Here is a 16,796-nt window from a genome sequence, read left to right on the forward strand (position 1 = left end):
GCGGTGTGCTATGAATCAGGCCTGCCAGTGAGTTGATGACTCATTTCCTTATTGGTGCAGATGTGTATAGTAAACGTTTCTGGATAACTCTTTTCATATGAAATGCAGCTCCCCTGTGAGAAATGAACAGACAGCAATCACTTTCATTCGGGGCACACAAAAACTTGGTTCTGCAGAAAAGCTCAAATGGCTTTTCTCGCTGAAGACCGCGCGGTTAGCTTGTAGCAAAGGGTAAGTCTTGGAAACAGCCGTGTGATGCTGCTTTAGAGTTTTTTGATTTATTAATTTATCATGCTTCTCTGTCAAGCCTAAAAACAAGCTGCCATATAGACCAGCACGATTCTTTAGGTAAATGCTCTAAGCATTTATTTAATTGAGTATGTCATGTTTGTCAGTAAGACTTCTTTGGAATGGCGTGCTCTACCTTTTGGCCAAGCGGGAATGAAGCACTACTGCATTTTTCACATCAGTAAAGGCATTAACGCTGTAGCTTTGCTGAAAATATTTTGTGCACTTGCGCATGTAAAATCGAGGTGTGCGTGGCTGAAGTATATAGCAGAGATGAGGTAGTAAGGTGAAATAAAGTGCGTTAGTCATGCTGCATTGCATGAGTCTCCAAGAAGAAAAACGGCATTTCTGATTTTGGTGCTGGCGCTGAGGTCTGCGGCTGAGCGCTGCACCCAGCGGCTCTGGCGTGAGTCACTGTGCCCGGCTGCCTTTACTTGCCGAGACATTTATAACTTGGTTTAATGTTGTGATGTATAATCTGTCTGAATGCAGCATGCCTAACGATGTTGTGAATCAGCTGTTTTCATCTTGTCTTTCTGGTCTTTTCCTTTTTCTTGTCGTGGCTCTTACAAAAGGAGAACCAGACGCTAGGGAAATCAATTTACCACAACAATTTGTGTGGCTCCCAGGCAGATTGATTTAAATAAGCCAGAAGCTTAGATTTGAATAATTCTAGTCTTGCTTGAACGCTCTAGTAATTTTTCTAGAGCTTTCTAGTCTGGTGATATTATTTTGCAGCTAATTTTAGCTTTTATTGCTAAGCTTGGTATGTTTCCTGAATAAATTGATATGATCTGTAATTATTTAAATGCTTGCATCTTAATGTTTCTATCTTTTTTTAATAATGTTTAAAAATGGCAAGACATTATCTGCTGAATTACTTTTCCATGCATCAAGCAGCTTTTGGAAAGAAATGGAAACTTAATTAAAATGCAGAAGATGAGTATTGTTAAAGTAGAACTGAAGTACTCAAATACTGGATCAGAACAGTTGTTTTACATGGAAAAATTGTTAATACATGAGTCTGGCTTCCCTGGTCATTATGACCTTTGAGACTTGAGAATAAGTGATTTTTTTTTTTTTTTTTTCCTTTCTAATGATTCTTTTTTTTCAGTTCCTATTCAGTGCGTCAGCTTCAAGGTGTTGAAGTGAATGCAGTTGTAATTGAGAAGCCATTGGGTCTGCGTGTGCGGAAAAGGTTCGTTTGTCAGAAGTCGGTAATGAGCTCCCGGAGGAGGAAAAGAAAGGTTTGCCGTGGCAGCGTGCTGGCAGGTTGCTGAGCTGTGTATTGATGGCTTTGAGAGCAGAAGCACCCACAGTGGGTCCCTTATTGCACAGCAGTCCTGTGACGTGATTTCACCAGTATCCTCCTGGATTTTGAATTTGGTGCATCTTGCCCAGTCTTGTTGCTGGTGGTACCATCTGTCAGATGGACTCAGTGGTGGTTGCGGTTCTCCACTGTGTGACGCGAGAGGGCTTGACTTCTGGCTGCCTGAGCTGTCTTGAATTTCTGCAGTTTTTTGGTCAGAGAGGCTGGTGGCAGGTACCTCTTTGCCACTAAGGCTTCTGTTGGCTTATCCCGACCCGTGGTTTTTGGCTGGCCCTGACTGTATTTAACCATAATTCCTGTTTCTGAGGAGAACTGCAAATCGTGAGTGTAACAGGATGGATGCCCTACCTGGCCATCTTGAAGTTTCAAAACTTATTGTTGAGTGCCTTCTATTTAGTTTTTTTCTAAAGGACGTAAAATTGGTGGTATACTGTCGTTTGCTGTTCTTTGAGAAGCACAGCTCAATACTGCCTTTTGAAGCCCAGAGTAGTGTAGGGAGCAGAGGTTATTTTGGACGTGCATCTCGTGGGCAGCCCTTCCCGTAATGGAGGGACTCGAAATGGAAGCAGGGCACGGTGCTGTTTCTAGGACTCCCTAAAAATAGCCTACAGACTTTTCCCGCTGAGTTCAGCGGGTGACGGTGAGAATTTGGCAAAACAGATCTCGTGGGGGAAACTCATAGAGGGCTGGAGAAGTCCTCTGGCCTGCCGAGGACTGTGTCGCTGAGTGATGCTGCCTGCAAGCCAACGTCGTGGGCTGTGCTGTAGACCTTAATATGCCTTAACACTTTGTGCTTATTTGCACGTATTCCCACTGTGTACAAAGGCAGCGCTGTTCCTTAAGTGAATTTATAACAGCCTCTCTCTGTGACTTTTGCCTCTCTGGTGGAACGGGATGTGCTGTTTTGAATAAGCAGAAAGTTTTCAACAGGGAAGTTTCTTTGAGGAGAATTGGAGAATGAATAACATAGCAAGTCCAGCTTTTTTTTTTTTTTCTGACATAGGTTGATCTCTTAAAAGTATTTTTAAGTCCAGACTTCTGGCCCTTTGTCAATGGCGTCAAGTCAAGAGCTTGCGTGCAGCGTGGCTCTTCTCAGCTCCTCTGTTGTTTGACATAACAAACTTAGGTTGGAAGGTGTCCCAACAGCGCTTTAATTGCTGTCACCCTGGCATCGGGGAGCCTCAGGTCACCGTCGGGTTTGCCCAGCAGCTGTGCGGTACCTACAGCTTTTTCAGTGAGTTTGTGAGTGTTGTGATGGTGAAAGAGAGGATGGACCCAGCCGAGGAGAGGGTGGTGGCTGGGCATAGTCATTGAGCGTTTGTGGTGTGGTGGTGGTGTTTTTTTCCCCCTCATGTTTTGAATAGTACCGTGATAAAATTGACACGTACAGGGGATGATAAAATTGGTGGTTGTGGTTAACACTGAAGTGTGAGAAGAACTGAAATGGTTTATTTTAACAGCAGGGAGTTGCCCGGCTCAGGGCTCTCGTTCTTCACCTGCCTCTGACTGCGGGGAAGAAGCGAGTGATGTGTTGGGGCCCTGCAGATCTTCTGAAGAAAATCCCAGTGTTTTATTTCAAATCCGGCTGTTAGAAGTGGCTGAACGCTGCCTGTGCTAAGGCTGCTCCTCCTTTTGAGGGAGACTTCCCCGTTGTACTTCATCTCTCGGGAAGGCAGCTGGACTGACAGCTGAGGTCTGGGAGACTTTGTGCTTTCGGGGAATCTCTTGCAGGGTAATAGCACTACAAAGCTGGGACGCGGGGTCCCCCGGTACATCCTACCCCCGCAAGGGTAACAAAAGAGATGCTGGGTGTCGCGCGGGAATTTGGGAGGACATAAGCCACGTGGAAAGCTAAAATAGTCCTTTTCTTGCAACAGCGAGGGAATAGTGCTGGGTTGTGCACAAGAACTTTTTCAGGGTGGTTTATCTATGTGTATGTGCGTTTCACTCTGAGGGCGGTGATCCCCTGGGGCAGGTTGCCCCGAGAAGCTGTGGCTGCCCCATCCCTGGAGGTGTTCAAGGCCAGGTTGGACGGGGCTTGGAGCAACCTGGGCTGGGGGGAGGTTGGAAGGAAGGTGGAAGGAAGCCTGTGGCGGGGGGACTGGAACGAGGTGAGCTTTAAGGTCCCTTCCAACGCTAACCATTCTATGATTCGATGTCCAACGCTCTTTGAAAGTACTGAAGTTAAATGTAATTGTGCCTCCATTGCTCTGATCTGAAAGACCGACAACTGTGCTGGAGGTAATTCTAGGTTTATTTTGTCTCAAAAAATAGGGGTAGGTAGGGGGGAAGAAACAGTAGGGCTCTTGCCACTGCCCGGAAGGAAGGAAGACTTCAAAATAAAATTGTTCTTCTTGTGGTTTGTGGTTAAGGCTGGAATGACTTCTTTAAAGTATTTGATTTTTATTGCCTCTAAGTAGAATAGCTGGCAGGAGTTAAAAATAGCTGAGTCTGCTTCCCACCTGTTTGGATGCTCGTCTTATTTTGGTTCGAGGTGGAACGTGTGAATGTAAATCGCCAGCGTTAAAGCAGCGCTGCTGGTGCCCTGGCTGATGGGCATGAGATGCTTATTGCTCCTTCATGAAGATGGGCGCCCTGATTGATGGGACACGTGTGCCTTGTGTTGAAAGTGTGCCTTGTTGAAAGAGCGGGAGGAAAATGCTCCCGGGGAGGGATCTTCAGGAGCAGCGTATGACTTTCAGCGTGGAAAATTGGAGTCATGAGCCCACAGGTTGAATAACAAAGGCGAATACGAATATTGGCTGGTTGAATGTTTAGAGCACTGTTCTCTGTTTATGCTGAATGAAGCAAGAGCCCTTCCCTTGGTGGGGGAGCCTGGAAGTGATTAGAGATACTACCCTGCACGTGAGCAGCGGTAGTGTAATGAAGCCGCCTGCAAGCCGGGAATGTCGGAGCTTGATTGCTTTGCTTCGCAGCGTAACACTTCATTAAGTTGTGGGAGTGGAGAGATGAGTAAGCAGAGTTTGCTCCGAAACCTGCGCTTAAGTGCTGCGCTTCTCCTGTACCTTGGGACGCAGGGCTTTTGGTATGAACTCTTTTAGCTTCTGGACTGAGCTAATTTAGGAAAAATTTCTCTAGTTCTAGGCCACGTTCTTCCAAAAACATTATTCCCTGAGAAGCAGAGCATGGTTAGGACAACGTGCTCCTTTAGGGAGACAGGGGCTCCACCACGCCATGTACAACAGCCTTTTATTTGTGTAAAACTGAATCCTGCTTGTAAACTCTTTATGGCTTTTTGGAAGCTTTCTGTTAAGTTAAGCTCAGCCTGGAGCACTACAGGGTAGTCAAAAGATGTGAAGTCTCTGTATTGAGAATAAGGTATTAAATTTGACTCTCTTAAGAGGTGAACATATTTAAAAGAAGATTTTTCACTAGTTGTTGCACTGGAATTATTTGTTGGGACCTCTGTCCTGTTCTTCATTTGTTTCTCTTCTGCAGCCCCTAGCAGGCACTGTGCAGTACTGCCGAAACCCACGCTGTCGATTTTGCCTCTCTACTGGAATACTCTTCAGTTATTCTGGGATGTTTCTGGTTGGGGTTAAGGCAAGAGAGTCGTCTGGGAAGGTAGTTTCAGGGGTAGGTTGTCTCAGCATAGCTTAAATAGACACACTGCAGGTGGAGATGCTGCTGTGCTTCCCCAGTAATCTGACTGGTGCTGGTGGGACTCTTCCATAAGCTCATTCATACTAGCCTGGCAGAAAACTCTAAAATGGTAAAGAGCTTTTCTGTTGTTTGCTGAGTTTTGGACTCTGCTGTGAGCTGGAGCCAGCGGTAGAGGTGAGGAAGGCAGCAGGCGCCCCGCCACCTCGGTCAGTGGGATATCTGGTGAGTTAAGCAGCTTTCTGTGGTTTCACCCTGCTCTTTCTAACGGTTCTGCCTCTTCAGTGACGCTACCAGCATCCTTGCATGCCTTTCGGTCTCTAAGTTTTTTGCTGGAGTTGTGAGAGAGCTTTTCAGGAGCAAATCCCAAAACCTCCTGGCTGGATCTGCAGCTTGGTGTCGGTACTGTGCTTAGTTCCAGAGCTCTGTTGTGGAGGAGTGTTACGGAAAACATTATATCTGGTAGCAGTGCTGCCAAACTGCTGTGGCGAATGGATAATTTCAGGGTCTGTCTTGCCTCCAAAATGCATCTGAACTGTCTGGAAAAGCCTCCAAGAGGAGGAAGAGAGGGGACAAAGGGAAGAACGAACAAACATCTGGGATGAGTTTGCTTTGATCGTGCTGAATGGTAGAACATGCTCTTATGCATGGATCAGCGTTGAAATGAGAGAGGTCCCTGCTGAGAGGGTTTAAGGGCTTTTGAGAGTCCCCCACGGGGGGAGAGAGGAGCAGCAGGGACAGGAATAGCTTGTGGAGATCACACATGACTCCGGAACGTGGTACTGTGGCCCCAAGCACCCGCCTCGCAGCTCTGCGGAGGAACAGCCAACCGGGAGAAAGGGATCTGCTGGTAAGGAATAACAGGCAAAGATGTCGGATTTGTTAGGTGAGTGGGATCGGTGTGTTTCCTTTAATTGCACCGTGATCTGTGGTCACCTTCTGTGAATCAGAATTAAAACTTGAGCGTTTTCTGTGGGGTTATGGTGTTTGCAGAGGGGGATCTCTGCTGTGGAGGGAAGGCACGCAGCCGGCTCCAGTGTCAAGCAAATGTGAAACGAGCAAAACATGACAATTACTACGATTCTATTGACTTCTTATCAAAAGCTACGTAGGAAAGGGTAAGACTTGCTGAACTTTCTCGGCGTTCGAAGCAGATAGCGAACACTGGATCCTCAAAGAGCGAGTGGATGTGGCCTGCTTCATCCTTGGCTCCTTTTCCCCTGGCTGCTGGGCCAGGAGGACACACAACGTGTGCTGGGCTTTTTGATCTTGCTTTGTGATACCTTTTCCACATGAGAGTACTTATCTTAATAGTGTCATGTCCGCAGAGGATATAAAATGTTAACATTAAGTGAAAAAGCCTGTGGAATCTAGAATTTGGTTAAAACAGTGGAAAAACATAGTCGCAGAATTTGGTGTTTGGGGTGATTTGCTACTTGCGCTTTGTGTGTGCAGGTTGGCAAAAGAAATTGCTGCTGGTCCTGATAACTTGACTTTCATACGCAAAGTTCTGTGTATGTTTTGGAGGTGGTTGTTTGGTGTTTGTGTATAACTTGTATTATTAAGCTTGCATAAACTAGGAGTGCCTAACCAGTGTGGAAATCATTATTTGGTCAAATGATTTGCAGCATTGCAGACTTTGGCTCTCTGTAAGTGAGGAAAAAATTACTTGTGTGAAATTAGCAAAGTATATGGAAGCTAGGAGCTCGGTAACTTTGGTGCATGATGTATGCACAGTACTATCCTTCAAAGTGTTTTTTTTTGTTTTCAAAGCATGAATGATAAGCATAGAGGGGTTTTTTTGCTGACATGACAACACTGGGTTTGTTTTTTGTTTTTAGTACTAACAGTTCACTGGCATTAGAGAGTATTTCAAGCTCAGTTTAACAAGTTTAACTTTTATTGTTCACTAAACGTGTAATTCAATTATGAAGTCTTCTCATCTGTTTTGAACTTAAATTATCACTGGTTTTAGCTTCTTTTTTTTTTTATCACACATGACTCCGTCAGGATTGCAGGATGTGTGAAAACGCTTTACTGTAGCCATATGCTTGTTGGCACAGAACTCCGGGATGTTGCAGTAGGTTTGAAACATGGGTGGTTGTGTCATGTGTGGTTTTTCTTCTTTTACAAAAGCTGTGTTGATTCTTGCCTAGACTACTGTATCTGCTCGTTTCCACAGAGTCTTCTGCAGAATCATTCCTAGTGGTTGCCTCGGGAAGGGATGAGGTTTGCAGGAGGGTGGCTCCTCCAGATCTCTCCTTGATCTCTACCTCGCATCTAGCCCGTGCTGGTTTCTGGTGTCGTAAGTCTGGCTAGCTGAATACCTGCGGTTGACTGGCGTTATTGTGAGTTTGCTGTCCCGGCTGGGTGTGTTTGGTGTAAAGGGATTGCTGTTATCTGTGGTGGGACACAGCTAAGAGTCAGGTTTCCCTTTATCAGCTTGATCGCCAACTTGTTTAGAAGCTCCTGGGTCAGCAGGCCTGCTCTACCTTTTCTCTACTGATATTAGTGATAAATGTGTTTTTTTAGGTCGGAGCGGAAAACTTCAACGTTGTGGCTGGGAGCCATGAGCCGCCTGTACTGCGTATCCGTGTGCTTCATGCTCTGTAGTATATTGTACGTGTAATAAACTGGGCAACACCCACCGTCTGGCTGGACTTCTGCTTACCCTGTCTTTCATGGGAAGGTAGCTGCTTTAATTAACATCCTGTCCTAATTAACTTGTTTGATCTTTTCACAATCTATTCCTGAATTTAGGGAGATGACATCTACTGGGTTCCTCCCATCGGCAAGCCAGTTGCCTTTCTGTTTTGCTGGTTTGCTCCGTGCTGGTTCTCGTTGGTTTTCACTTGAGCGGGTCTGAAGTCTGTTGTCTCCAATGCCTGAAGATTACCTGTAGTTGGTATTTGAGATATGCCTGCTCCTTACTTTTCAGCAAGTGCACAGCTACTCTTGCCTTAAAAGAATAGTGGAAAACATCTGCCGTCATCCCCTGTTCTGCTTTAAGGAGGAATTAAAATCTGGGAATAAAGGCATTTGTGTGGTTGAATTCAGACTCTTCTATTTGCATGACATTTGGAAAGGAGCAAAGGAAAGGAAGGTCAAGCAGCTGCTGGTGATTAAAATAATCTCTGCAGAGTTCTTTCAAGACCTTGAGTTTCATCCACAGTAGTTGATTAGGATTCTTACCTTGCTTTTCAAAATCCAATGGTGTGTGAAATTTAATTTTTTTTTTTTTTAGGATGTGATGAAATAAGACCAAACCAAGTCTATTTAGTGTACACAGCTGAAAGGGGCTCTGACTCAAGCTGTGGGGGTGACAGTAATTGCACCCCAGGCAGTGTATTCTTCACTAGATGGTGATGCATGATATAGCTACGACTAGATAAGTACTACTGGGAACCAGCATCGTGATGGTCCATTTCTGAAGCTAAAACACCAACGCTTCGTGCCTCCTTGAGCCTGGGTAGTGGTGGTGGGTTGCTCATTTGCTGTATAATTTTGACCTAGTTTTATACCGCTGCTGAAGCTGAGAGATTTAGAAAGGGATGGCTGTCGTGGCTTGTTTCGGTGAGTTGAGATCTGGTGGATGAGAAGAGGCACTTTTAAACACAACGGTGTTGGTGACCTCATAGCCTGGTGGTGATACGACTTCATACAAACCTTTTGAATTTCTCTGTAGAGTTCGCAATACTAATGCAGTATGATTTGTGCCTGTTGTACGCGGTTGAATGGAAGGAAGTGCTTTTGCTGTTCAGGTTTTCTTATACTTGTTCTAAACTCTGCTTTTCCTGGGAGGTAGGAAGTGGTGTTCATACTCTGGAATGTGAGTGTTAGCGCGTGAAGGAGTTGGAGAGCTTTTTAGAGGACTGCAAAGGGAGGTAATATATTCCCACAGAAGCTGCTAAAGAGCAAAAAGCTGCTGTGAGCCCAGAGGCACATGTACTTTCTGTAAAGTCTGTTTTTAATCCTTCAATTAGAAGATGTAAGAGTAGTCCTCCTCCCTTGCTAATCGGTGGAACGTCCTTGCCATCAGCTCCTCTCCTAAAATGCCTCGACTAGCAGGTGGTGCTGGTCTGGGCTGCTCTCCTCCTTCCCCCTGCCCGGGGGGGTCTCGGCGCATCCCTGTTCCTCAAGCTCACCATGTGGGAATGACACAATGCAGCTTTTCTTGCTCCTCAGCTTCTCTGAGCGGTAATTTGAAACTTACCTTTTTTTTTTTTTTTTGTGACTCTTAATACACAGGCGAATTGTTCTGAAACTGCTGGTTTGGAAGATTTCTTGAGTGGATGGAGGGCCACAGGCTGCTGCCTTAGAAAGGGAGAACGGGTGTGGGTTGTGCTGGGGAGATTTTTCTTCCCCTTACTCAAACTCAGCCCTTCAATTTATCAGACACAAGATAAAAGGATTATTTTTCTCCTTTTACTTCACTTAAATTGGGAGAAGCAGGTCAGCATTGCCGCTGAAGCCACCTCTCCTACACTTGCAATGGTAAGAGGGAAGAAGGATCGCAGCTTTTAGCTAGCAGGTGGTGATCCTGTTCCACGTGTAAAGGATTATTGGCTAGATCTTATGCTTTTGCGTATCTAAGTACTGAACCGTGAATGTACGCGGTACTACAGCTTAGTTAACATCCCATTTAACTTCCGTTACTCTTCTGAGAAGAATAAGGCCTGATTTCGCAGAGGTGAGGTTTGCTGCGGAGCCCAGGAAAGACTGGTGTTTTGATGTGCGGTATTTTAATGTTGTGTATTTCAAGAAAAGCTTGTTTAACCTTCCAAAGTCAGTGAGAACCTGTCTGTTATCTTCTTGGGCTCATCTTTCCAGAAAAACTGAGCTTTAATCTTCGGTGGATCTGAAGCAAAGTTTACTAAGTTAGAGGATGCAAAAATCATACAATGGTTTAGATTGGAACGGACCCTGAAGACCATCCAGTGCCACCCCCTGCCCTGGGCAGGGACACCTCCCACCAGCCCAGGTTGCTCCAAGCCCCGTCCAACCTGGCCTTGAACACCTCCAGGGATGGGGCAGCCACAGCTTCTTGGGGCAACCTGCCCCAGGGGATCACCACCCTCAGTGAAAATTTCTTCCTGATATCTAATCTAAATTTCCCCTCTTCCAGTTTGAAGTCATTCCCCCTCATCCTATCACTACATTACCTTTTAAAAAGTCCCTCCCCAGCTCTCCTGGAGCCCCTTTAGGCACTGGAAGGGACTCTAAAATCTCCCCAGAGCCTTCTCTTCTCCAGGCTGAACAACCCCAAGTAACTGAAGCAGCCAAGAAGGGTTTTGGGAGAGGACTCTCTGACCCTTAGAAATTCTTCTGCTTGCAGATGTGTTAGTAAGTCCCGTCCTGTAGAGGAGAATTGCAGCGCTAACCTATATATTTTTATAAAGAAACTATCTTATACTCGAAGACTGAGACAGCGACTTCAGTGGAGGGTGTTCTAACTCTCAGCTTTTGAAATTAGTTTAGTCCAAAACCTTCGTCTGTTGCTGAATGATTAGGATGGGTGCAGAAAACTAAGGGAGAACCGCTTTGTATGTCGTGGTAGTGTTGGTCTTAGAGGCTGCTTTAAAATGGCGTAATTTGGGCGTCATCTTAGTTTTCAGTTGCGAGGATCAGTTCTGCAGGCTGTGGATAACAAGCAGGCATCTGCTAGCCTATTTTTAAAAGTTGATACCCTAATTTTCAAATTTATGATTACTCTGGGAGATACTGTTTGGGATGGTGGCAGTCTGACCAAACTGCAATTAATTACTGGGATCCTTCAGGTACCGTTTTGGTTTTTACGTTCTAAGTGGAGAGGTAATTTCTGCCACTTCCTGCTATACAAAGTAGAAGTGCTCTAGTTAATAATGGCTGTAATTAAGGACTTGGAAACATTTCCCATCCTCTCTTTTTCCCATAAACTTGTGTTCGTGCCCTCCGAAGCAGCGATTGTGCAAGTGTTGGCGTAACACGTGCAGCAGCAAATGCATGCACTCAAAACTCTTTGGGCGGTAGGCTGCTTGCTTCCAAAACTGATGAAACTCTAGTTCTCTTATGTCCAATATAACGTGTTAGCATCAATGATGTGGTTAAGCTTTGAGTGGTTTTGAGTGTCTGTGGCTCTTCGAGCCTGTCTGGCATCTTCAATATCCATGGAAGCAGAGACTTTCTGAGTCAGGGTTGATTTTTTGGTGGGTATGACGGGCAGATGATTTTTGTCTTGCGTTTGTGCTGTTTTGCTTTGGAGATGAGGTGCGGATTTGTATGATTGACTTTTTTCAAGGAGTTCTCGGTTGTGAGAGCTACTCAGGCTGGAAGGAGGGCAAGACTGTTTCCAGCCGGAGTTCTTTCCAAAGCGGCTCCCTGTGGAGCGTGGGTGTTTCTCTCCAACACGCGAACTGCTCTGGTGGAGGCTGTGCGTTAGGACTTGTCGGTTGGGTTGTCATGAGGACGTAGCGGTACCTTCGTAAAATAAAGAATATAGCGAGTATTTTGAAATGATGTATGGATACTGGTTGTTACCAGTTTCTCATGGTTGAAAGTGTAAATCTCAGGGCTGCTTTGGAGCAGCTCCATTGAGTACAGCTGAAAGAAAAGACGTTGCTTCTCAAATGGGGAATACAAATCTGGGGAAGGGAAGCGAGTCCTACCTTTCTCCTTCAGTTGTATGCATGAAAGTTATTTTTCTCTAAAACTTTAATGCCATGTCTTTGTTTTCCCACAGGTGCTTTTTTGCCTTCTTACTTGTGGCAATTGGGCCAAACACAAGGACATTTGTTATGTTTTTGCAGTGTCTACATAAACACTGCTACTCTTGCGCCATTTATGTTCTGTAGAGTTAAGAGTTTTATTGTGTCTAAAGTACTTGTTATTTCAATCTTTTTGGTACTTGGATATCATCACTCTTATTACGCAGGTTTTAAAATTTCCAGTTGTTTACGTCAAATTGTTTCTTACAATGAAAAGGAGCTGACAGTATGTTAGTTTCTGTAGGTTTTTACTCTTCTGTATGTTAAATGCATCACATCAGTAGTGAGCTGACACTCCTTTTTTTCTCTTTTTCAGCCAGATAATGAAATCTCTTCAGACTGCAATCACGTAAGTATTGCTTTGTTTTATTCAGTCTCTAGCTGTGGCATTTGCACCTTAGATCCCTTATCGACCTCAAGTATTTTATGTAGTTTGATAGTTTGCAAAAGGCCTTAATCGGAACACGTCTGGGTTTCTCTACTGGCCTGTGGGGGGAAGAACACAAGGCGACTTCTTTAACCCAGTAGAGCCGCTATGGTCTTACTGGAGACTTCAGAGTGGAACATATCTGAGAGCTTTATAAACTCTACTTCTGTATCAAAGGAGGATAGCAGACGTCTTTCCTGTTTTATAGTTGGGGGGTGGTTCCCGTGAGTTACTGGGAGCAACATGATGTGCTGCTTTTGGGAAAGATGTGAGCGGGACTGAATTTAAACTCTTAATTTCAGCTGTTGAAGCCTTCTGTATTACTTTCACAGCTGCTAAATCCTCAGGCTCGCTTGGAAAATGCTGTGGGGGTGTGATATTTAGAGGCAGTTTGAACCACTTGGCTGGTTTTAGAACAGATTTCCTCTCAGCACTGTGTTTAACAGTGAGCAAACTGTTAGCCAGTTTTCAGGCTGTCAAGCTGACTCTTTAAATCCCGAGACTCTAAAAAAAAAATAAAAATCAGCAGCGGTAAGGTTGGTATTAGGTTTCCTTTGGCTTCTCTTATTTGCATTCTGTTAGAATACAGCATATCAAGATCCTTAATTGTTTGAATAGCCCTAAACACAGACTAGTGCGTGCCTCAATGCCGGTTTTGGTTTCCGATGCTTGAGAAGCTGTATTTTGCTTTATTATTGGAAGATATATTCCAGAAATGAAACCCGACCGTGCTGTACAACTAGTAATTTCCAGCGGTCTTTATAAATTAACCTTTAGCACTACGCTGCCTGACTTCATGGCAGCTCTAATTCTGTGTTGGGCAGGGCTGGATCAGACTGAAGGACACATGTTTCTGCTTAAGTCTTTTCTTTCTTTGAAAAAGAGAAAGCTTCGGTAATTAAAATGTATCTGCCTGACATTTAAATATGCCAACAGAAATTACCTGAATGAAGTTGAGAATTCTAGAAATCGAAGTTGGACCTTCTCGCTGCTGGATTAAATGACGGCGTCTCTGCCACGAGGCAGAAGTCAGGCTGCTGTGGGTTACAGAAGCCATGCAGGAATAGGAAGTGTGGGCAAAGTCTCGTTTTGCTGGGCAGAAATTGAAGGGGAGTGATCAAAAGCAAGACCGCAGCGAGGTGCCTCATGTCCAAATGTTTTTTCTGCCTCTCTCTGTGGTCTTCGGTAGTATAACTGCTCATCATCTCCTGGGAAAATACTGCCTAGCACTAAAATCTGGATTTTTAAGCTGCAAATTTAACCTTCCTTCTGTCTGTGGGAAGGTTCCTTTGAAAGCGCATCTCATTTTGAGACTCTCCAAAGTTTGAGATTACAAATGCAGAGGTGTATTCTTACGGTGTTGGGCCTCATTCTTGTCCTTACTATCCTGGCTGGGAGAGGTCTACAGCACTCTTGGCAAGGACAGGTTCCCTGTTTATTCACTTTTAACTATTAAACCTGTAGATTTTCAGCTTCTTACTCCCTCTGAAATACCCTAGGACACCCTAGGATCCCATCCTTTTTTTAACTTTTCACAACGCTGTGATATGAGGTGTGGAAGACAGTGCAGCTGTGCTGATTCCATTTTTAGTTCTCTGTGTGTGCTTCAACCCTCTTGGAGATGATGTAAAACAGCTTTCCTTGTGTACGACCATGTTTTTGTGTTTTCTTAGTGTTTTGTGTACAACTAAAAGTTCAAAATAAAGTTCGACCAAACTGCCTGTCTTTTTTTATCTTAATTTGATTGTCACAAAGGCAGAATATTTGAAATTAATTTCTAAAACTATTTCATCTTTATGTTAATGAAAAATGTGTAAATGCAACTTAGGTTCCTAGAGGAACACAGATGAGCTAATAGACCTTTTCTCAGGCAACATCTCAGCTGTTAATTTGCTGAGGTTTTGCTGCCTTACCCCATATTTTTACTTTATGGTGCCTCAGGAGGACCTCTGGGATGTGTACATATATCTGCAGAGCGTGACTTGCCCAAGATTGATTCTTGCACAGTGACCGAATGCATCTAGGCTCCTGCAGGAGCTAATGTCTGGCTCCTAGAAGAACAGTCATCCTTACCGAGGCGTTCTGCAGTCTAACCTCTAATGTATCGGTGCCCTTAGCAAGAGAGAGAACCTCCTGCAGGTTTGATATATATCTGCATCCAAAAAGTTGGCTGGTCGCAGCCCTTCGGAGAAGGAGGTGAATAAGGGACCAGCTGCGTTGTCCTTCCTTTTTTTGCTAGGTTTTTATTAGGTTTTTCAGCATGAAATCTGCTCATATTGAGGACTTCATTTCTGTTAGAACATTTGCATCGGGCAGACAAGCCATGGCCCAGGAAGGTGTGGTGGGCTGAAGACGTTGCTAAATATGCAGCAGGTAGCAAGCTACAGCTTTCGTTGTTTTATCCTTTCAGTTATGAAATTGTCTTCGTTAGATATATTTCCTTTTAATGAGTCAGCTCATGACCTTATGGAGAGGTATTTAACAGTCTGAATTTGTGAGAAAATTATTGCAGAAGTGAAGGGACAAAGTTGTTGTCAAGGAGACTTTGCGTTGATTGTTGCACTGTAGAAGGATGATGATACAGATTGGGAAGAAATGGCGTTTCCTTCTTTTCTGAAGCAAAATGCTTGTTCTCCGTGGGAAGCTCTTAAACCCCCTTTCTACCAATGTTCTCTCTATAGCTCTTGTGGAACTACAAGCTGAACCTGACTACAGACCCGAAGTTTGAATCCGTGGCCAGAGAAGTCTGCAAGTCCACTATTGCAGAGGTAAGCCAGAAGAAAGACATGGCTGCTTTTGTGGCACGAAGGTTTTTTACTAAGGGTTTTTTTTCACTTCTTTGTGATAGTAAATTAGTGCACAGATAATGTTGTGGGTTTGAGGAAGCTCTGGTCTTATATGCTAAATTACTAGGTGTAACTAAATCAATCTCCTTGTGGGAAAAGTCCCATTACCTTAGTGGTGCCAGGCAAAGGGGTGGGGGAAAGAAATTATAATTAACAACCCATCAGCTCTTACCTTGACCTTTTGTCAGAAATCCACTGTGGATTGGATTTGTCCCCTCTTTATCAAGTGTTGGGCAACTGTAGCAGCGTTGGTGTAGCAGAGGTCGCGCTGAATTTAGCATAAGGCTGGTTGTGGATTGTGCCTTGCTAGCAGAGAGGATAAGCACATAGACATCAAATAATGAATCAACTTGTTTTTATTTATTTCAAGGCTCAAAGTTTAATTACTCCAAGGACTCTCTGTTAGGAACTTCCTCTTTTTAGGTTGCACTAGGAGTTAGTCCTCTCTATCCAAAGCATCAACACGCCTCAGTCCAGCTCCAAAGATTACTTGATTAATCGTTTTTTTCCTTGTGCTCATGCTAGAGCTGTTGAGGCTGTGCACTCAGCCACGCAGGAGCCGAGCTGAGGTGTTTTCCCTTTGGTTGGGGTGGTTTTCAGCTAAACTTCAGGGGAAGCAGTGGAACCAAGGCTTGTCACAGCAGTATGTGCTTCAGCTGACTTAGCTCAGTCATTACAACATGATCTGAAAAACGTCATTTGTATATTCACCAGAATAATTTAATCTACCCATAATTTAAAAAAAACAAAAAACAAAACACAAAAAAAAACAACCAAAAAACCCCACTTTGCTCTAGATGATGGTCCCTTTGTGGCTTTTAAAGGAGGCTTTCTTGAACGGCAGTCAGTTGCATGAATAGCAGATTGTGTCCCCAACTCCTGGTCATGTTGGCAGTTTATTTTCTATAGCTCTAGCTTTCCGTGGTGCAGATTTGCTTATTAGATGAGGAATATGGGATTGTTGGGATAGTTCAGCCTGGGGAAGAGAAGGCTCCAGGGAGACCTTATAACGGCCTTACAGGTGTCTGAAGGGGGCCTACAGGCAAGCTGGAGAGGCACTTTTTCCAAGGGCATGTAGTGATAGGACAAGGGGGAACGGCTTCAAACTGGAAGAGGGGAGATTGAGATGAGATCTGAGGAAGAAATTCTTGACTGTGAGGGTGGTGATCCCCTGGGGCAGGTTGCCCCGAGAAGCTGTGGCTGCCCCATCCCTGGAGGTGTTCAAGGCCAGGTTGGACGGGGCTTGGAGCAACCTGGGCTGGTGGGAGGTATCCCTGCCCAGGGCAGGGGGGTGGGACTGGATGATCTTTAAGGTCCCTTCCAACCCAAACCATTCTGTGAATATGTCAGTGCTCGGAGCAAGTTTAAGATTAGGGGTTCCCCAAGTCCTCAATGTTTTGATGGGATCGCCTACGTGGTTCCCCATTCTTTACAAAGTTTTCATTTGAGAGTAACACACAAAGATTTAAGAAACTGAGGTTGTCAACAGCAGCCTGACTCCAAAAGTCTGGGAATTATTGTGTAGTTGAGGGGTAATCGAT

General features: G+C 44.6%; 1 protein-coding gene across 1 annotated transcript in view; it reads left to right on the plus strand.

The window, feature by feature from the left end:
* Positions 1–16,796, plus strand: part of GLG1 (golgi glycoprotein 1) — an 88,703-nt gene that overhangs the window by 30,895 nt on the left and 41,012 nt on the right. The window contains exons 2-3 of the mRNA XM_009883159.1: positions 12,299–12,331; positions 15,091–15,177. Of these exons, the coding sequence (XP_009881461.1) occupies positions 12,299–12,331; positions 15,091–15,177 (120 nt within the window). The remainder of the gene's footprint in view (positions 1–12,298; positions 12,332–15,090; positions 15,178–16,796) is intronic.

This window comes from Charadrius vociferus, unplaced genomic scaffold (genome assembly GCF_000708025.1).
Source record: "Charadrius vociferus isolate BGI_N301 unplaced genomic scaffold, ASM70802v2 scaffold1434, whole genome shotgun sequence".
Taxonomy (NCBI): domain Eukaryota; kingdom Metazoa; phylum Chordata; class Aves; order Charadriiformes; family Charadriidae; genus Charadrius; species Charadrius vociferus.